This window comes from Oxyura jamaicensis, chromosome 2, assembly GCF_011077185.1.
Source record: "Oxyura jamaicensis isolate SHBP4307 breed ruddy duck chromosome 2, BPBGC_Ojam_1.0, whole genome shotgun sequence".
Classification (NCBI taxonomy): Eukaryota; Metazoa; Chordata; class Aves; order Anseriformes; family Anatidae; genus Oxyura; species Oxyura jamaicensis.
In genome coordinates, this window is record NC_048894.1 from 43,296,625 (window position 1) to 43,319,833 (window position 23,209).

General features: G+C 38.2%; 1 protein-coding gene across 1 annotated transcript in view; it reads right to left on the reverse strand.

The window, feature by feature from the left end:
* Positions 1 to 23,209, reverse strand: part of OSBPL10 (oxysterol binding protein like 10) — a 112,839-nt gene that overhangs the window by 67,009 nt on the left and 22,621 nt on the right. The window contains exons 2-4 of the mRNA XM_035318297.1: positions 12,818 to 12,993; positions 11,310 to 11,389; positions 1,545 to 1,736 (exon numbers count right to left, since the gene is read on the reverse strand). Of these exons, the coding sequence (XP_035174188.1) occupies positions 1,545 to 1,736; positions 11,310 to 11,389; positions 12,818 to 12,993 (448 nt within the window). The remainder of the gene's footprint in view (positions 1 to 1,544; positions 1,737 to 11,309; positions 11,390 to 12,817; positions 12,994 to 23,209) is intronic.

Consider the following 23,209-nt stretch of genomic DNA (forward strand, 5'->3'; position numbering starts at 1 on the left):
TAGCAATGACATCACATTGCAATAGTCTGCAAACAAATGAGTCAGCAACCACCAGGCCTTTTCTGTAGAGATGACACCTAGCCGCTTATTCTGTGTTTTACTGTAGACCAGTATTTGTTTCTGCCTTCCCAAATGTAGTTCTTTGCATTTGTTGATTTTATCTCTTTCCAACTTATTATGAACTGCACACATACTAATTCTCTATTTTTCAATTCCTTTCAGCCTCAACCAGCTTCATTCAACGAAGCTGCTACATACAACTCCCACAGTTTATTTTATTAAGAGAAGTAAGGCACTCTCTGGATTCAACCTATGAGAGCAAATACATTTAGTAAGGTAGAAACAACTTGGGGGAGATGACTGGTAGGCAAAGGCAAGATATGCTCATGAAAAACAAACAGACGTGTGTTTTCTGTAATAGTTAGCATGGGTGACAATCAGCGCGCTCTCCAGAGCAGGGAATGAGCATTGTTAATACAATACAGAATACAAGGGAAGTTCTCACTTTTAATGTTACTAGAATAAAAAACAACCATTCTTTATCAGGATGTGTAATCTGAATCCTCAATGTGAGGACATACTAAGACAATTTATTCAAATTCTTAGTAAAAGTTCTCGATTTATATAACATTCAAGGACTTTAAAGGACGTTCTTCAGACTGTAAATTAAAGGACTGTATATTAAAGAATTGGGACAGACATTTTAAACCAATGTGTTAAAAGAATGCTTTAAAGCAGTTAGGCTGCCAACAGTTTCTTTGGAGAAAAGGGTGGGAGGGGGATTAAAAAGGCACTATTAGAGAACAGCAAGAAGTTCAGACAAAGCAAAAATTACGAGAGATGAAAGAAAGATGAAAGTGAACTCTGTGAATGTGTGCCCTACTATTTAAGCTTAAAACTCCTGTACTAGTTTTTGTTTTCTAGAAGGCAGACCTAAATCAAGTTATACTTTTAAAGTATAAATCGAGTTATACTTTTTAAACTCTGGTAAACCATACATTGCAAGAAATATACTTTCTTCTTTGCTTTTCATGTGTTTAATACGAACAAAGCATTCTTCCATCACAGGGCCAACAATAGAAAATTGACAACAAAGTCAAGACCATAGCCATATAGAAACAAACTGCTGCGTGGGAGGAGCCGTGCCTTCTTTCACACTCATTCAGACTCATTCAAGATGTTGTTTTTTTCCTTTCCACATTTAAATCCTCTACGGTCCTCTTTCCAATTGGAAAGGTTTTGCTGCATGCAGCTTCAAAGAGATGTTCCCCCAGCATTGAAGCACCATTGCAAAGTCTGGGAGCTATGGCCAACCTACTTCATCTTTCAATGCTTTTGCACACAGCCATCTTCACAACCGCATAAAAAGCCTGTACACACCAGACCTCAAGCTGAACCAGAACTAAAGAGAGCCTTTTGCTCAGCAAAGGGATCAAAACAAAGCAGTCAAACAGATGAGGAAACAAAGAGAACTATTGACTTGTCACACTGTGTTGCTTATTTTAAAGCAAAATAAAAAGTTACAGCAGATTTGTATCTCTTACCTCTCTGACTTCATGGAGTTGACCGGAACGCTGGCTCTTAGCTCTTCGGGCAGCTGCAGGTGATTTGTGATGAGTAATGGTAACAACAGTTGGCCCACTTTGATTCATATATTTCTGGCCACTAGGAGATGCAGAATTAGCTGTCCCAGGTGGCAGCAGAGATGAGCTTCTACTTCGTGAGGATGAAACGCTCTAGAAGAAGCAACAGAATGCTGGTATTAGCAACCTTTACACAAAAATAATCTGCTATTCAGGCTACAGGTTTGCACTATTCTACTTTCCTCACAAACCTGAACCTGGAGATCTAAGTGCTCAGGACTGGTTTATTCCTTCTGAAGATCTACATTGCTCAGCCAGGATCTTCTCAGAAATGAGAGGCAACTACCCTTGTTTCTTGGATTGTCTGAAACTGGCCTCCTTAGAAATCTCCACAAACTCCTGTATATTAACATGCTGTTAAATTCCTACAACCATACTTTTTAGGAAAGATAGGAAGGATTTTGTAGACAGATTAAAACAATGCCACCACGAATATCTTTAATGAACTCACTGACCTATAATTTGTCAAATGGTTCGGTGTGAAAAGAAAGGAAGAAAAAAAAATCTTAATGCTTTTACCTGATGAACATCTGAAACAGTACAGTGCTGTCTTTTCACTGTGAACAGAGCTGCAATTTTGGCAAGGCCAATCCACACACCAACTTAACATTACAGTCTGAACCAAAACATGGCTTAAATTGTAAACAAGTTTTGGAGTAATCTTGGGATGAACAGTAGATACAAAAAAGGCTAAAAATAAATATCCAAAGGTGTCTGCAACATAAATACTCTTCACACACAACCTATAAATTTAGTCTGAGTGTTAGATAGGAAGGAAAAAAGCTCTTCAATCATGTATTGGTGTTGCTACCTCAGTTTGTTTTTTGCAGCCAAGCTCCGATACGCATTAGAACACTGTGACATATCACATATAATAAGTGCAATATAAAAAGGCTTTTCTCTTCTATTTAAACTGCCAATTGCACCTGCAAGATTAAAATTGAAACAGAATAATTCCTACCTCATAAAACACAAACCAATTCAGAGAGTGACATTTAGTAGCACTTTAAGGAAGCGAGGTAAATACACTGCAGGTTAAAAACCATTTCATCTCTCCTACAAACTCTGCACAAGTAATGATGACAGCTTTCAATATTTCTGAGAGTTACTGTGAATGTGGGGGACTATTCTTAAGTCTAATGGCAAGAGCACAAAAGTATTATGTGAGTACAAACTCTCTGCCTATCCCTTACAAATCACTCTCGAGCTTTGCAATTCTGTAGTTATTTCATTTAATAAATAAATAAATACAAGGTGGACAAGCTCCAGCTAGGACTAGAATCAAAGTTAGGCATTATGTTACCAGTACACTGCCTGTAGATGATAAGGCAGAGTATCTAGCACTAACAGAATGGATAAGTGAAATATGGTCTAGGTTCCCCCTGCCATCCACTTCCAAATTAGACTTTGGGCTTTTTGAGGCATTGTAAGTTTTTTTTTTTTTTTTTTTTTTTTTAAAAAAAATGGGATATCAAAGTCTCAGTATGTGAAGTGCTGCTACTGCAGACATACTAAGTACTCAGAGAAAAAAGCACTATTCCAGTGGCCTGGATTTACGTTTGCAAACAATTGCAAGAGTGATGATCTGACTCTGTTTTTGCATTCGTTGCTACCATAACTATTAAGATTATAAAAAACAGGCATCCGCAGAATCAGGCATTTATACAACTATCCATTCTGTCTGATAATTTACAACTGCATTGAAACTGGATTTGACTCTAAGGCAAAAGATATCTATATGGCATGGGGGCAGACTTTGTTCTAAGGGCACAGAAGTTTGCCGTTTTTTTTTTTAATTCATCTTCCATTTGAAATAGCGTTGGTTAGACTTAAGTGCAATTTAAAATAACAGAGGAAAAGGTATTTGGGAGAAGGGGTTGAGGGAAACTGGATGTGACTCAATTTCCTTTTTAAATAAGTTTCACAGAAAAAGGTTATCCCTAGTATGATAGCGGAATATATTTACTGTTTTTTCTTTTCTAAATTGACTAGCATGAGAATACTCCTAAATGAAATTTTGGGTGCAGAGAAAGAATATAATAATTTCATTTTTTCAGCATAAGATAAACTTATCCCCCAGTTTAATAAAAGTTATTTTTAGAATGAAATCTTCTGAGGATCGCTGAGGTTCTAGTATCATGCAATCACAATATTAAAAAACCATGACTGCTACCTTCATGTAGTTAAATTGATCATAAAACACAGATAAACAACAGCAATTTAAAACAGTGAGCCCATCCCTCAGTTTCACTTTAAGGAAAACAACATTATCTGAGAAGTTTAGTTTTATTACATTTTGATTTTCTTTGGGAAAAAAATAAGTTACAGATCTGCAAATAATAAAAGTAATATAAAACAAATAAGGAAAAACCCACGCACTGTTTCTCTTTAAACATAGAATCAGGAAGGAATGCCAGGAGAAAAATGGCTTTCAGAGAAGAATAGCTGTCAGAGTTCTCTCATGTAACTTGCACATTTTTGAGACATTCATGAATTGACCTGTATATGTATTTCAAGTTAATATCTGTAACAATTATGTTATTTTGCAATTCAATGCTACTTTGCTTCAAGACGTCATTTCAAACTGCAAAGAACTGCTTGCAGCTCACCTACAGATCACAACAGACTCAAAGTGCCCCCAGATCCCCCGACTGCAGCTCACACCTCCCATTTTCTCTGCCAGTGTCACCTAATACAATATGCCTTTCACCAAACCATACTTACACCTCTGGGAGTCATACATCTGATACTGCACCATTAGTGCACCATTAGCTAGCTACATTTTTTTAATTATCTTTGTATCACAAATAAGTAATGAACACATTTCCAAGAAGCAGGTACGCCCATCATTTTAGAACTCTCTTACTCCAGGCTAGTGTTTTTACTGCCAGATTTATTGTAGTGCATACCAAGTCACTGGGCTACATAAACTACACTCAAACTGTGACCTGAAGCAGACTGAACAGTCTGTGGGACCTTTGTGGCAGCTTTTCATTATGTTTTGTAAAGGCATGTGGCAGCTTGTAACAGCTGTTGGTGGTGGACATTCACTGGGGGCATGGAGTTTGGGAAGCAGTGGAGCAGAAGAGAGAATCAGGAAGACCAGCCCATCTATAGTTCTCAGTAGCAAATGGTACTGAGAAAGGCTGTCCAGCCACAGCGACAATAGGTAACCCCAAATCTCTCCATATACAATTTTATGACCCAGCAAGGGCTGAACGTATCACGCTGCCAGGTGTGCCTGGTGTTCAGCTGAACACCTTACCCTACAACAGTGTGATGGGATCTATGGAGAGAGCTCACCTCTGCCAGTGAGCCTGTCGTAGAGACCTCTCCCCAGCTCAAGGTAGTTATCAGTCCTATACAGCACACCAAGTCAGAAAGGTTAGCCATCTAGCATCAGCACATACAGCCACAGCCTGTGCCACGTGTCAGAGCAAAATACATTGGTTTGAATGGCTCCTACAGTTTGAAGGGCTCCCCCTGTTTGTAAGTTTTCCTCCCCTCTCCTTTTTCTGTTCCTTTACACCTTACCTCCATGCTTTTCCAAGCAGTGTGCCATAAAAGTCAACCAGCCCACTACACAAATCCTCTCGTATCTAATTCGGTATTACTCTTCTTAGAGGATGTCCCTAAAATACAAAACCCTGATGAACTCTGCACTAGGACCTCTGGCTACCCATAAAGCTAGCCCTAGGCAAGCCCCCAAGATAAATATAAATTCCCAGACAGATGAAACCGTTCTTCTTTGCCATACCCTCACCCACCAATGAGACTGGGGCAAAACCTGAACACTGACTGAAATGACACAAAACTGCAAGGAATTAATGCCAGTAAGGGGGAAGCACTTGGAGATGCAAAAACTAGTAGCGCACAAAATGTGGACAAATGTTTGCAGTAGACAGTTTCTACAACCACTCAATAAGTCTTTTGAAGTAGGGCTCCGCTCCTCAGTGCTTTCTGCCAGATTCTTCCTGTCACCTCCAGAAGGGACCTCTCGTGGACTGACACACTCAGCCCTTTCTGTACTTTCAAATTTTACAACACGTTGTCAACACCTCTACCCCAGCCAAATACTTGACTCTTCTTTCACAGAACTTCTCTGAATTAAAAACTGAGAATGGAAAGCATCTCTTCTGCATTTAGACACACAGCTGTGTAAAAATCTTTTTTCTTTTTTTTTTTGTTAAAAATGTTAAAGCCAACATGATGTTTTCCATAGCTAAAAGCAATCTAATTACACACCATACTACAACAGCCATTTTCCCAAAGTCATTTTCCCAGGAAATCAAAGCAATGACAGTAAATGTCAGAGCTTTACTCCTAATTTCCTGCTCTTCCCCCTAGCACTGCTTGTATGACTGATCTGGACCTCTATTATCAGATCTGGTTTCCCTTGGTCCGACTGCTTTTTGCTTTGCACATAGAAAAAGAAAATAATGAAAAGACTAATGAAAGGAAGACATCAGCTCTTCAACAATTAGTAATTCATGGTGCCAATAATGAGTCAGGAAGCCCACAAGCTGAAGCATCCAAGAGGGATTAGAAATACTCTTTCCTGAGGCTACACTTTACCATAGCTCCAGCTTGCCTGCTAATAAAAAGAACCCAATAAAAGAAAAATAAAGGAGACAATAAAAGAGTAATTTGTAACTTGAATTCATCCTTGCTTTATGATCTAAAATAATGCCTAGCTAACACAGACCTGGGTTAAGATCTTTATTTTAATTCATTGTCCATCTCCAAGATTTAAAAAAAAATGATATATTGAATGCTTCCATTTGGATACCCAAAATCCCAACAATTAAAATAATGTAACTGCAGTACAGTAAGTCCAAACTATACTGATGTTTCATGACTCATTTTCCCTGGAGACTGTTCTTTCTGTACACAGAGAAGCTGAAGTGTTTTTCACCATTTACCAGAAGCAAACAGTTTTGTTTATTTTCAAAAGTAAATGCAATGTTCCAGAGATCAATAAACTAATTTCTGAAGTGATTTGTCGTATCTGTTTATGGATGTTAATCGTCATCTCCTTCACAGGCACTGTGCCACAGATGTTTTATACAGGAATAATAAATACTGAAATGACATTCCTTTACTCCTCTGCATATCTATATAGCACAGCACCAATCCCTGTGTACAGCTTTAGAGCAACGAGAAGTCACACACTGTCAGAAAGTAATTACAGCTGAGACACCACCATTCAGTATTTTAATTCCTATCTTTGTCTTTTCCAATGCATCCTAAACAAGCAAATACTGAAGAAGATAAATATGTACAGATCTGTGTAATTTACATTTGGATCATTCAGGAATATTAAAGCTCAAACAACCAAATCTACATAACATCCAAACTGGAGCGTTGCAAAGGGACCAGCTTATGATATGCTTTGCCCATTTGCGCAAAGCTCCATCTACAGCACTCACTTTTCTGATAGATTATTACTGTGCTTTATCATCTTTACGTAAGGGGATACATTTGTCTCCTTTTAAGCAAGAGACTACAAATGCTCATAAGTCTTCTATTTGTCAAGAATCATTTAAGCATATTCATGTTCAACTCTAAACTGACTTCACTTTTTCCCCTTTTTTGTAGAAAGGCTTTGAAACCAGAGATGTGAGCAACTATCTTCATGCAATTTCCAAAAAGAGCAAAAAAAAAAAAGTGTCAAACACATCCACAGCCAAGCAATACATCCTTCTCAGCCTCACCACTGTGAGGGTTTCCAAAGCACATTTTAATTAGAAGCACCATACTTTATTTGGCTTCTACAGGTCAAGAAATAGAGTAAGTGGAAAAGCATACCAAAGGAAGGAAGAGTAAACTTCCTCAAAAAAGGGAAAAGGTCCAATGTTAAGAATCAAAGCTTGAAGCTTGTACTAGTCCAGCTTTCTGTAAAGTTATCTTGTACATGTTAAAAAACCTCAGTGAATAATCCATTTCGAAAGTGAAAGACAGCTCCATGGCCATTCATTACTAAAGGCAAGAAGGAACTCAAGAAACTGAAGAGGGGTCTCCAAAGATCCATGAGGGACATTTTTTTCCAGCTGTGGAGAAGAAGTACTCATCTGCCTCAATGATTTGAGAAAAGTGCTGACTTCCAGGCATTACTACAGGTGCTGTTCCACAATTACTGAGAAAATGCTACTGCAGTCGCCACTGAAGGGGCAGTTTTGGTCTTCATTCTTCACCATCTCTCCACACTGGCTCTGAGGCCCATTTGACCCTATTGACAATGAGTTCAGGGAGTTAAATCAGAAGAGAGATAGAAACACAGGCACAAAGAAGGGCAACAAAGCTGGTGAAGGTTCCAGAGAACAAGTCATAAGAGGAGTGGCAGAAGGAGCTGGGCTTGTTTAGCCTGAAGAAAAGGAGGCTCAGGTGAGACCTTATCACTCTCTGCAATTAACTTAAAGGAGGCTATAGCGAGGCGGGGATCAGTCTCTTCTCCCAAGCACCAAGTGACAAGACAAGAGGAAATAGCCTTAAGTTGTGCCAGAGGAGGTTTAGGTTGGTTATTAGGAAAATCTTCACTGCAAGGGTTGTGAAGTATTGGAACAGGCTGCCCAGGGAAGCAGTTGAGTCACCATCCCTTGAGGTCTTCAAGAAACATAGATGTAGAGCTTAGTGACGTGGTTTAATGGTGGACTTGGCAGTGTTAGCTTAGAGGACTAGATGGACTAGATGATCTTAAAGGTCTTTGCAAACCTAAATGATTCTATTATATATAAATTTTTCTATTCTTTTAGCTCACCAAACTGCGTCTCCAAAGGCTCTGATGACAGTCATAACAGGCACCAGAAATACTGCTTGAGGGGAAAGAGAACAGGACAGTCCCTCATAGAGAGAAGCAGTCACCACATTGGCTCAGTTTTAAACATAAAGCCTGAAACTAAACCAGTAAAGATAGCTTTTGGCCAGATCCATTTTGGCCATTCTCCATCCAGGAGGGTTTTACTCTGTGGTGCTGCTGGAAGCAGAGTCATGTCTCCAGCTTCCCTTATATCAACACGCATCTGATTCCTCAGTGAGCCAGCTGGGGAACCAAGTACTTTTTAGCAGGATGGGGCTTTTGCTGTTTGATGCCCAAGCTACTACAGGCCAGAAACACAACATAGCCTGCACCAAATGTGGCATCAGAAGGAAGGGAATTGGACTGCCTCATATAGCTGCAGGGAATCAGCAGATGGGTTGAAGTGAGACGTGAAATCACACTATTCAGTTTTAGCAGCTCACTGGCCAGCTCCGAGTCGGAAGCTGGAACAAGGAGTCATCTAACTTTTTATTCTAGCACAAACCTAAGCTGAAAGTTTCCATCTCACCACTATTTAAGACACAAACTACTTCACAAGATAAAGATTTTTGTTCCCTAATATGTTCCTGATACATGCTGAGAAATACAAGGGTTATATGCCAGTCCAGCAACTGATACATATGCTGAAATTAAGAGCTCATATAAAAAGCTCTCTGTGTGTATTTAGAAGAGGTTTTACAGCCACCATCAGTAAACAGTGAAGAAGAAGGGATATGAAACAGAAAAATAAATGAGCTTTTGAAAATTCATGGATATAAAATTATTCTTGAAAGTTACTGGAAAAATCATGTATAGGGCTACTACTACTTAAATTTATTTTCTCTCTGAATTCCAATTTGACTAACACTTTTAATTAAGACTTAGACAATCAAATTGACTTAACATAGTCTTAAAAACACACACACACACACACAAACATGAAACAGCAATCCTATCCAGACACAGATGACTTCTTCCAGTACAGTGTGATTTGGCACTCTGTGGAGGTTGAGCATTCTGTAATTAAGCAAAATGAAATTTGTATGGGAATACTGAGAACATTAAAACTATCCTACAGCATGGGTATTATTTGCCAGAGAACATTATCCTTTTACTACTTTTTTTTTTTTTAATCATTAAGATGTAAAATTTAATTAAAATAAAGTGACAGGCTTAGCTTGTTTTATATATGCTTGTCAGTTGTATAGCTCACTTTTTGACCATATTTAGACATTATTATGCAAGCAACATTTTCATACAGCTTTTTTGTTTTCACTACTCTGCTTAATGTCCTCTACCATTCCAGTCCCTAGCAAAAGCTTTAAAGATTGCAAGTCATACAGTAACATTGCAATAAATTTTTTTTTAAAAAAAAAAGGAATGGCGAAAACTTTTTCTTGAAAACTCTCCCTGAATAGTATTTTGCTTTACTTGACTCAAATATAAGCATACAAAGAAAACCCGAATAAGCTTATTTGAAGTATAAACATTACAGTATTTCTATTTACAGAATGCCAATGTTATTAGCGTACTATAAAAACTGATCTGTGAAATAAAAGCACAACATATAATTATACAAGAAGGTGATAAAAGTCAGATTCAGATTTCACTACATGGCTGCTTACACCTGCAGGAGTTCAGAGGAACTTCTGCAAAGGATCACATAAGTTTTGCAAATAGATTATGAAGATTATTGTAGGATATTGTTATGATGGCATTACATAGTGTATATATAAACAAAATGCATTGTGGTGAATAGTACTGGGCCACAGTTATATAAAAAAAATATTTAACTGTCCAGCATAAGAATGGAAAGAGACTACTGAAACATTGACATTATTTATTTTCCTCAGAAAAGGCTCTTATGTAACTAGAATTGCTTCCTGACAAGTCATCATCACTCAAAAAGAAGAAAAAGCTTTTATTTTACTTCAGACACTTCAGTGAACGTTGGTCCCTTAAAAATACCATCCAGTTGTTCAGTTAACATATAATCAATATCCTCAATATCTTGGGGGCTGAGCAGGCAGGAGTCCTTTCCACCTGCAGTTATATGCATTTATTTCTTTATTTATATAGCAAACAATTTGTCTTTCTTCTTTATTGTAAAGATGTCATTAGAAGTGTTTAAAAGACTGAAGATGAGAACAGGAGTTTTGTGTTTGTTTTTAAGTGATTTTTAGTATTAATGCTAGAAGCGCACACAAAATAAATACAATAACGACCTGTTCCTCAATGTGTTTTGTAATCCCTTCCACCTTCAAAGTGCATTCTCATTTAAACAGATTCATGTCATTTCTACTTGGAGGCAGGGAACGCCCTCCACTCATCATTCTGCTATTTTGAAAGTACTTGTCCAAAATACTTGTATGTTTGACAACAAAAATTCAGACATCACTTGTAAAGAGAATAATATTAATCTTCATATGATGGCCTCTTTCAGATTTGGTAAAGATGTTGTAAAACTGACCATTGCTAACATCTACCTGAAGTTTCTATGGTAAGAGCCATTAAATCTTACAAAATTAAATAAAACTAGTATCAGTTAGCACTTTAAATACTTACCATGGCATTACATAGGTATTTATTACTGAATGGCTGAGCCAAACTTTCAATAACCATCTATTGACTTCGTAGTCACCTAATGAACTTCATAGATTTCCCATGAACTGGGCAATGTTTATTTATTAAGAAAGCTCAATTGACTTAAAGAAGTCTGTTCTAGCTATCAAGGAATTACAGCGTGCTGCTTTTATTCATAAATCTCGAATCATGAACTCAAAATATGGCTGCCACTCCATCATCCAGATTATGCTGTTCTAACACCTACACCACCTCAAACATAGTACTTCTCCCTCTTAATTATTTACCTTAGAATTACCTTCCTTGTGATGCTTGGCACAGGATCGAAGCTGAGTGATCCAGTATTGTTTCTCCTTTGCATCAGCAGCTAGAACAAAACCAAGAGAATGCAGGGGATCACAAGTGAACTGATACTTTAAAAAAAAAAAAAAAAAAAATGCATTTAGGTCTGTGAAACCTCTGCACTCAGGCTGTCAATCAGCTACCAGACAAGCTACCAGTTCCCCAGATACTTCAGTCCTTCTTTTCCAACAGAGTTCAACTAAATCTCTCTTTAAACCTGTATGTCATTCACATGCCACTGAAAGGTACAAGAATGAAAAACACATCTGCCAAACCGTCTTTGAAAAAACACGTTTAAAAAGCATTGAAAAAGTTTTCTGCACTCTATCAGGTGGCTCCTTTATAATTCTAATAAATATACTCAGGAGAGTCTTTTTTTAAAGAAAAAAACACTAATGCAGTAGTCCTAATAACAATAGTAGTACAGAAGTGGATAATTTCAGTATTTTCTTCTACTTCCTCTGCTATGAAATATCTTGATAGTTATTGACTCATCATAAAAACTATTTATTGAATTTAATCAACTTCATATATCTGACTAAATTAAAAACAGCAAATTGTAAGTGTTTGACAATCTCAAGTGGGTGGAAAAGCATGACAACAAACCACAAATGTTCATGATTTCTAACTGTGCAAATTCCAAAACATATTTACAGACAGTCTCCTTGCTTGCTTCTGTGTTTTGGTCCTGCATATAAAACGATAACATCTCTTCATTCACATTTCTATAGTTCTACCACAGGGAGTCCTGCTTAGCCAACTGAAACTGCTCAGAATAAAACTAACGTAATTTTGAAATTTTGTAACACACCACTTTTTTTTTTTTTAATTTGTCTATGAACTAGTTTAATATGAATGTATCTAAATCAATCAACCATACTGAAAATACTTTAGAATCATTTTTTTAATAATTTTTTTTCTTCAAAAGTAGCTTTTACATACCCTATAGTCTTTATAGTATTTGGGAACAAAGGAAGGCAAAAATTTATATTAAAGGTATGTTAAATTGTTCCAAGAACAGAGTATCTTAACAGCTTTCCACTGGCATCTTCCCTTCTCAAACCCAACAGCAGATTCATCACTGCACTTTATCAGGATGTGGCACAAGAGGCCAATGTTAGAACTGAAATGCTATGATGTGGACAGCAATGAAAACAGCTCCTCCTTCCTTCAGAAGCAAACTAGATGCACTGTACAATCAGCATGCCACTCTAAGAGCGTATGAAATGTATCTTGAGGTATCTTCCAGCCCTGAAAGCTTGTATGTTGTAAATTCATGTGTACTTAATGCGAGATTACTGTTACATTGTGTTTTACAGTGTAGTATGGAACAATATAGTCGTAAAACCCCTACTTTCTGACAGTACAGGGAAGAAATGGAACACCATTAAATGAGAGAAGAGACACAAGCAAGAAAGGGAGAACTCAGCTGGTACTTTAAGCAGCACTGTACCTCTCAACTTAAATATCTCTCCATTAGCTGAGTAGACCACCAGCATGTGCGGCACTTCGTCACTGGGTGATATTATAGCTCCAGCTAAAGACAAGGTTCCCCGAGGCTTCTGGTTTTTACTTTGTTCATTCACAAAATACTGCAGAATCCCCGTCTCAAAGTCCAGCACAAAGTACCTGTTCAAAGAAATTGCAATCATATAATGTTTTTGTTACAGGGTTTTTCATGCATTTACTTAGATGAGCACAAATTAATCTTAAATCAAGATCACAAACAAACAAATTAGGTTAAAGTCATCTTTGGTAATAACTCAATGTAATAAGGTACCGTTGTTTTGATTAGTAGGTTTTTTGAAGGGCATGTTTCTGAAAGAAACACGTGTTTCTTTTAGATTAATGGTTGGGTTCACACACAAGACATAAAGATAAGGAAGGGAGGTGTTCACTAAAGAGATTGCACAGAAGATGTATGAGACAGTTTCTTTTTTAATGTTTTCTTTATTGCATTTATAACCTTGATATATATGCTAATTCTCCATGACTAGTCTTTTGAAAAGGCGACGCTGTCTTTGCAGAAGGATGAGCACAATTAAAGGCATAGTATTTTCACTTCTGTGATCATACTTCACATGCAGATGTTATTATTGTAATTTTGAAAACTGACGAAGGGAAACGAACATGCAGATCCCATTCAACACCAGGTATGAAGCACAAATGACCACCTACAAGAAAACAACTAGGAGGAGAGAGAAACAGAAGTCTACATTCTGCACGGTCACTCTGCTAACAAGTTCTAACAAGGGAAAAAAAAATTACTGCTGATCACATAATTAGGAGCAGGAAACATTCATCCAGTTAAAAAAACAGTAACCACAAATATGAATAAAGTAACAAATAAAATAAAGAATAAAATTTATACTTTAATAAGTAGTTATTAAAAATAATGATTGAAATAAAATAAGTAAAATATCTAAAAAAATAAAAGTAGTTATTCAGAATCACAGGACATTGAGGAGAAAGAGAAAGGGAATCACCGATGGATGGAGAGCACAGGAAGTTCAAGAGTAGAAAGCACCTAAAAACTTTTCCAGTACATTGTTCTGTACTGACAGAGACAAGTGATGGACTAAGCAAATAAAGCGTAAGTGGAAGATACTGAGCTTGAAGATCATCTAATTTTTAAATTGGTTATGCTTGGAACATTTTTTGTAGGATTCCGAGCAAAGCCTTGGGAGGTTGAAACAGTGAAAGCAAATGCTTCACGTAAGATAAAGAGAATACATTTTTAAACAAATGTACACAAAAATCACAGTCCGTATTCATCTTTAAAATAACTAAGCCAAACGACACAGCTTGTTTGTAAGGCGCTAAAGCTTTGCTACAACACAGCTCTGAAGGAAAGGGAAGGGGCAATGGTCTCCTCTCGCTGAAGAGCAAACAACCAGCCTCATCCTGCTCCAGGCTTCACTCACCTCATTTTGACAAACACAAGCCATTCCACAGAAAGCCAGCTGGTAGGATCGTAGGATCATACAAAAAAAAAATTAAACTAACCATGTTGTCCAAGAGCACTAAATCAAAATGAAGATGGTCTGAACTCAGTGTGTCAGTCTCGTGAGACAGAGTTTTGTTTATTTTTTAAATAAATCCATCTTGCACAACAGCAACATCTTGCACAACACTCCTTTTTCCTACAGAAATCACGCATGTACTGCACAAAGCAACCATTTCACTTTTTGCCAAGAGGGGACAGCAAACTCTTGGCTCACATGAAGGACGGTTTGCTATGGTTCTCCACAGACTAGAGTAAATATGACACAAATATGACCTACTCCCTTCGTTCCTACGAAAAAGAACAGCCCTAACAAATTGACTAATACCACTAACATGGACATTCAGAACACATTACTTGCTATTGATCCTGAAGATGGGAGAGTTTGTATGAATTCTTGTACAGTATTTCAGAAACTGGGACTAATCAGACTTCTGTAACTTCACATACTCCAGAGTTGCTCAGGTTACTATCTTATCTTGAAAGCGTCGTTTCATCTCAGCCCTTTTTCAATATCCCCAAATGAAGAACACCTCTAAGGTTTCCCTCACAAAATATTTCCAGGACTGTCTTCACAGCCTACTGATGTTCTTGGTGTTCTTGCCTGCTTCTTGTTTTTCATGTTAAATGAGCCACGGCTTGATGCAAGCAATCGTTGCCTAAGACTTACAGAGCTACAGACATTTTGGCTGGGCAATCTTCCTTTGCCACCTTTATTCAGAACTCTCTACTGCCTCCACAACAGAACAAAGATCATTTTCTCTAAAAATTATTCATACATTAACAACCCATCCCAAATAATTTTAAGCTATTGTATCATTAACCCTCACTTCTGCCCTGACTCCATCTCACAGATCTCCTGTAAGTAAGTGCCCTCTGCATCCTTTCCCTCACTTAACAAATGGAAACCCTCTCTTTTTTAACACTGACACATTTTTTCACCTTCTCTTTACAGAGCTTACCTTCCCAACATAAAAAAGGACTAGAGCTAAAAGCAAGCTGAATGCCAAACACCACAATGTTTTCAACAGTAGCATTAAACATAAGGACGCCCTAAACAGGAATTGCCAAAATTTCAGAAGGTTATCTTACTACCTTTTATTACACCAGTCTGTAATCTTCATCTTTTGGTTGGCTTTTAAATTATTTTACAATACTGCTTTCCCACTTACAAAGCATTTTTTCCTCTTCTGGTCACTCTGTAGGGCGAGATGATGCACTTAACTGTCGCTGAAAACAGCAGAATTGGAAAACATGATCACAAAGTCTGACTGTACATTTCATAGTACATTTTCTTTTCACTTATCCTCAGTTTTACCTTGTCTGTTTTAGGAACAGACAGAAGTGATGCTGTGCCCCTGAAAATACCTTTGCTTGACCCTAGAGCAAGTGTTTCTCTCCATCCAGCTGACAAGTTTTCACTTTTCAGTTCCTTTGGGTGTAGCAGACAAGTCCAGGCTTCATACATAGTCATGTCCATTCTGAGCTTGTGGATATCCTCATGATAATTGTGTTGTCCTTTACTGCGACACTTATTTCAGCCTTGTTATCAGGCCACGTTTTATCAATTACTATGCTGTAAGTCATCATTCTGCTTACTGCAGTACAGCTCCACAATTAAGCGACAAGAGTAAAGAAAAAAAAATGAAAAATTAAAAAACTTTCTTTCTCCTATCAAGTCCAAGGAAAAAAGATACTTTCAGTCTATCAGAATAGAGTCTATTAAGCTACATCCACACTACGAGCACTTCAACTCAGAAATCTTTGCACACTAGACCAGCAAAGCACTCCCAGAATGAACATAAGCTCCATAAAAACGTGCTTTGCATTGCCATAAAGCTTCCCCAGAGAACGAAAGCAACCATGCAAGTACAGAATACACCTCTACCCGTATAATGACATCCTACACTAGTGACTTCTGCAATTCCGCATACATAGAGATGGCATCCTTCCACACCCTTGTCATCACAGCTACAGCAGAAGCATTAATTTGACCTCCTAGCCAACTATAACCTATTTTATGTATAGTCTCAGAAAAAAAAAAAAAAAAAAAAAATGAACAGTACCGTTGGCCTTCTACCTTCAGTTTTTTAGAGCCTGTAACGATGTCTTAGCTGCCTGTAAAAGTATGCAGCACATTTTCAGTACAACTCCGGCAGTAATCCTAAGGGGGGAAAAAAGTAACCAGTTTTCACAAGCCTCCACATTGCGCTCTCCAAGTACCTACCCTGCCTTCTCTGTTGTCCCAGATGAATCAGGTTCTATGCCTGCCAACTTTAAAAGCCATAAAAGAAAAACAGAATCAACTATAGAAACAGAAGTCCTGACTGCTCAACAAAAATTGGCTGTGTCAACAAAATAGCTTTCCTGTGATTTGGGAGAGGCCAACAGCTCAGGAACTCTTTCTTCATAGTCATCCATCCTGACCATGACCTTGTTCATGCCACAAGGAAACAAGTGGTTGCTTTGCAAGAGTTCTGGGTGGATGGGTGGATGTACAACGCCCCTCTTCACCTTTCAGGCAGCGGTATCTCAAAAAAAAAAAAAAAAAAGATAGGAAACTGCTCAGGCAACTATAGACTCAAACAGAAGCAGGGGGATAATGCAGTTTGAAAAACTTTAACAGGATAGAAAAGAGCCAGGAGAAGGAATGAGGAATTAAATGTTTGAATCAAGCAGCGTGACACTTCCACAGGAAGAAAAAAAAAAATCTGAAAAAAGATAAAAGAAACTGAAAGAGCTTCCAAAAACATTTTCTCCTGTCAGAGAACAAATGATGATCCAGTTAGACCATCACAAAAACACAGGAGAAATGGAGACCAGATTCTTTCATTAGCTGAAGATGGAAAACCTATATATAAAGCAGGATGGAAGAGAAAGAGTGGTACATGTCCCATTTTAGGAGCCTGATTGAACTGTATCAAAAGAATGGGGCTATCTTTTAACTTGAGTTCCAGAAGTCGTTTGTCCTGCACACCAGGGAAATAAAAGTATTAACTTCTCTAGAACTGATTAATCTTGCCAACTTATCCTCTATTACGTTACTGAGCTTGCTCACAGAGCACACATTTACCCAGGACACTATTTCTGTAATTAACTTACAGATTAACATTGACAAAAACTTTACTACACTGTTAAGAGAACAGCCAGGCAGGGGGTAGCGGAGCTGAGTTACCTGACAGCAGACATAGGAACAATGAGAGCCACAGAGACAAGGAAATAACTGCTACTGACACATGCTTCCAAAAGACAGTTCAGTTTTTTTCTTATGGGAAAAATCAGACCAAAATCACTGTTTGTTTTTTTTAATATTCATTAAAAGAGGCCTCCTAAAGATGAGCTGGAGCACTATCGATTTATTGCCCCAACAAATCAATGCTACTTAAGCAATGTTCAAAGCAGATACATAAACTTGCAAGCAAGCAAAAGCAGACCATTTCACAAAATAGAAGTCTCAAATAATGGATTTCTTGCTTTAACCTCAAATTTGTTCAGAGAACAGCAGCTTCCTGCTCCTCTGGCCCAGCCTCCAGCTCACCAGTTTCCCTCAAGCTCCTGGGATGCACCGCGGCTATTCCCCCGACGCCGTTCCTGAAGGGTGCCTGCCACAGACCTCGCTGCAGCCCTTCTGTTCTCCCAGCCATTTTAGCAGCAGAGAAACCCAATCTGCAGTTAATCTGCTATCACGGGATTAACCCTGAGATGTCCCCCTCAACCGCAGCATGCAACAGCACAAAACGAATTGATTACACTTCTGCATTTTGCTCCTCAGTTAACTTTAAATTCGATTGATTGCTGAAAGCATGCCTACCACCTAGAGGTACAGTACGTAACATATGGAAGAGGTAGCTTGCATTCCTGTCTCCTAGATATGATGGGGGATTTTCAAACATTTAACCTCTCATTATCCACAGATGCCTCAGAACTGAGTACATCAACCAGATCCAGATGCTTTACCAACAGATATCAATTACCAGACAAAATAATCAGCCACACGCAACTGGATTTTGCATTTATTGCTGTTTTTGTTGTTACAATTGGTTTGTTTTTAATATATATATAGTGAACAGAGGGAAGTTTCCCTTTTAGTTCCCATTCAAAAAGAACTAAGCAAAAAGCAGTAAGGTTTAAGTAGTGATAACATGCTTGTGGCACGACGAGACAAAAATGGTTTACCGTCAAGACTGTCAAAGGACAACAGCTGTGCAGTTTTCAGTGAGAAAGTTCTTACATTCCCAGTACTGTCCCAGTTTGAGGTAATCCAAAAATACCCCAAACTATCAGGAGCTCATGATGTGAACATTTCCCATATAATTTACTCACCTCACTGGTTTTAAGAAATATTATTTTCACATTTCCAGTTAAATGAGGCATTTCAGCATTCTCATATGGAAATGCATACTTAAAAAATTAAAAATCACAACATTTAAGGCATTTCAACATTCAGCTGTACATCTGTAACACGGTGCGCTGCCCACTGAAGCTTTCAGACGCATGTCTGCAGTGCGCACAGAGGTATGCTCCTAGCAGAAAAACATCTGAAATAGCAGCATTCTTTTCTCCCCTTATTCTGAACACATCTCAGAAACCAACCATCCATCTGAAAATAGGTTTTCAGTACTTTGTAATCCCAATTAGTTTTCAAGGTAATACTACTAGTTCTTCCCATTGCGCAGTGTATTTCTAATGATTCAAATTCTCCCCACACCCTTCCTCCCCAACTAAATCGGTTTTCTGGTCCAGATTTTGTATAACTTTTAGTTTGAATTTCTAACATGATAGAGATTTGGGGTTTGTTTGTTTTTAAATATATAAAAGACTTTTGCAATTGGACAACTGCTTTCCCAGTCAGAGCTTCAGTTATGGATATTTCTCAATCTGGTAAACCCTCACCCTGCCTTCGGAAAGCCAACTTGGATTAATTATTTCCCTGGGTTCATAATCTAGTCTACACTGGAATCCATACTTCATAGTTAGACTGTGTCTAATCCCGGGGGTAATCTGTTTAAAACTCACAGGACTACTGCATAGTACCATAGACAAACCCTTTAACTAAAGACAAAATCTTCCAAGATCTCCAAACAACGACATGTTACTTCATAACAAAATGACCTAACCCAGCAGCTACTTCTGGATGGAGAAGCACAGTTGTTTCTACAGCAGGACAGCTGGTTTCAGCTTTTTGGAGATCTTTTTTTCATTTACTTTACTACTCACCAATGGACAGAGGAACTTTTCTCTCTAAACTCTACTTTAGCTCTTCCTCAGACACACCTTCTCCTAAAGTCTCACTATACAGACTTTACAATCTACTTTTTATTTTGCAAATTGTTCAGATGAAATAAGTTGATTTGATGAAGCACAAAGTCTTTGCTCTGATTTAAAACCCTGACATGCAACGTCACCTTCTCTAGCATTGTTACTTGTCTAAAAAATATGGTTGTTAAAAAAATACTATGTAATAAGAATTACACAATGGAAAGTAAATGACTGTGTCAAAGAAAGGCAAAGTTTATGGTTCTAATGACTGAAAGAGATGTCATCTTGAAATATTTCATTTTTAGGAAGCTGTACCTTGTTAGGTCATCTTGGAGACATTTATGTAACTACTTAATTCTTTATTTCCCCCTCTTTTAAGCCCTAAAACTGATGGAATTACTCATGCCAATGAATATAATGTCTTTTCATAATCAAGGAATTTACTATTAAAATTCACCTCTGAAGTTATCATTCAAAGAAAGGTGGTTGGGAGAGCACGCTTACATTTCAGTAACTGTTTAACATCCTTTACTCACTGAGGTTATTCAATTTATAGTTTTCTAACAGAAAATATAAAAATTGCAGTATTCATTAAAAAGTTTACTGACTTTGAACATCTGAATAGTTTCAACATTTGAATAAAAGTGGATTTTTAAAAGTCACTTCTCTGCATTATTATAATTGTTTACTAATCAAGCTGAACTGCAATTTTCTAGATACTTTTAGAAGTGTTTTACATCTAAACCAGAGATGAGAAATAGAGGAAGTATCATCCACAGCTGACAAAGGACAGGTTGTTTTGTCATAAATAAATCTTTATTGCTTTGTCAAGTCCTAGTCAATTTCTAAACTACCAGGTAAACCCACTTTATGAACCACGATGTCACTTGCCATCTGCAGAAACTACAGTTGCTACTAGGCAGCTCATCGGTTCGTCAGCTTTGGGTTCCCCTGCCAATTACCTCCCCCCAGTTCAGCAGTCTGAAATTCTACACTGTCAGCAAACGTGTGGGCAAGTATGATGCCCAAATTTTATTTAAGTAAAAAGAGGTAACAGTAAGTATAAATACATTAACACTAGTTTGTGAATGTCAAATGGAGTTGCTTAGGGGTTGCATTTTAGGGAAAATAATAGGCTTAAAAATCATGCATCTATTTTCACTAATCAGATTCAGAATTCATAGGGATTTGTGGAAAAGTGCATTAATTGTATGAATCTATGCTTCTGCACAACAATGTCACATAGAGGGACAGCAATTTAGTGGCAAGCACACAAACAAAAGGTATACAGCTGAGGCTGGTACCACAAACAGCACTTAGAGCTCACACCCCACTGAACTGGCCGGCTGCCCCGTGCTATTTTGTGCCATTTAGCAACCCTTCACACTTTCCTTTTTTATTTGTTCTAAATTTACTACTATTTAATAATTAAGCAGGCTCCAATTCCGTATCACAGATCAGAGAGAAAAGACTAACAGTGACATAACTGGGGGAATAAATGTGCCAGGACAATCTTAATTACAATATTATTATCCAGCTCGATTCTGATCACAGATTAAAAATAGAGTTTGCAGTTAGGAAAATATATTTTCATTTATAAGGAAAACAACGATGATAAAGTAAAACAAGAACAGAGTACTTCCATGTCACTCTGATTAACCTGACTGTAAGGAAATGAAGTTAAGCTTTAAAAAGACGGACTTCCATGCAAGTCTAAAACACGCAGGAAACCTGTCCAAGAGAGAACTAGTTACAAACTCCATGTCCCATCTGAGGGGAAGGCAGGGGTCCATACTGCACAAGACTGCTGCTGATTTGATTCTCACTGAGGCCATGTCCTCAGGACAGTGGTTTGGACACCAAAATGGAGGAAACTGCCTGGCTTAGCCTCTCCCAGTCCTACATATCCACCTTATCCAAGAGCCATACTGTGCTTCTTTGAGAAAGTAAAACTTCATACAATTACAGCCTACTTTTGGTGCCCGAATGGACAACTGCTTCCCTGCTCCAAGTCTTTATGCAGTATTGGTAGCCACCAGAATCCAAGCTCTCAGCGTTCTCTGTTTTCCCAAAATCCCGCTAAAGCAGGTTTTACATTGCTTAGGTTTTACCTAGTCGTCCCAAGAGGATGCAAGGAAATACGCTTGATCTTTTTAGTGCTTGCTGTTATAACATGCACAAATCAATCACGTATATCCATCTGATAGCCTGGTTCTCCTGTACATAGTGGCAGAGTGGCAAATCCAGCCATCTTGTATACTGCCCCCACAACACACGTGCCACGGGGGTCTGGAATTGTTGGGTTTGTGCCAGCACAACCACAGAATCACACAGGTTGGAAAACAACTCTAAGACCATCTAGTCCTACCATGCAGCAAAGTTTAAAGAAAACCACATCTCACTGAATGTGTGTCTGACAACCGGGTCTAAATTACAACTTTCTCTCACAATACTCACTATCATCCATAATCCAAATCCTCTGCTATTTGTAGCTACTAAATTTTGGCGATGCCAAACATATGCACAGCAGAAAAAGGCTGCTGAACAAAAAATACCATCTATCAACTTGAAATACCCACACACCCCGCTCCTTCTTCAACCTTGGCAACTAAAGCCTGTCACCTGAACTACATTAAGAGAGACAGATACTACTCCTAGGACAGAAAAAGTACGAAGGAAGGAAACAGAAAGTCTTCATCACAGGAGCCTACTGCACAATACCTTCCACTCACCCCATCCTAAACTTCCATATCTATCTTCCTATCATTTCACATCATACTTACGGCATACCAGTGATGAATTGAACTCATATTTGCAGAGGTAAAGTTGGTTTGTGTTTCTCTAACCTGGAGCAACTTGAGGCCAAGAACTACAGGCTTTACACAGAGAAGCACACCGGACAACGACCGTGGCCCTGAGTTTTTATGCCAGACCTGATATTAGTTAGGATTTCACCTGGAAATAAGATACTTCTTGGGTCTGAAATATTAACAAATCAAATAACTAAGGCACAGAGAGTGACCCCAAACAACAGCATGAACACTGAAGCTGAGGAAGAGACAATTGCTGGCTGAGACAATTGATAGCCCAAACACCTCCAGGTGGAAATTTGGGGAAATTATTCAGGTAATCAAGACCACAAAATGGACTGCAAATAGAAGTAGCTCAAATTACAAGAAGATTCAGACTTCAATTAGAGCAGCTGTAGAGGAGTTCTGCTACTTTAAGTGCTGCTTTTTGCTCGATTTAACAGCAAGAGAACGGAAATTAGGAATACCATTCAATCATAGCTTGAGCCAATTACACCAAGAAAAGGCATCTGGTGTCTCAGCCCAGAAGTCATTTGGGCTCCAAGGTCTCAGAGTTAAAAGCCAGGGAAATTCTCTGTGCAGGTGAACCCTAATGGGTCAGCTCCTCCCAGGTGAACATGCTCCTGTGGACAGCAGTGACAGCCTGCCACTTAAAACAGGGCCAGCACAGTGGTGGGTTGACTTGTATATAAAGAATGCGGAATAAATACCAATGCAAGCAAATTGGCCAGTGGGGGTCTTGCCAACCCATTTTTGCAGCTTCCTGGAAACT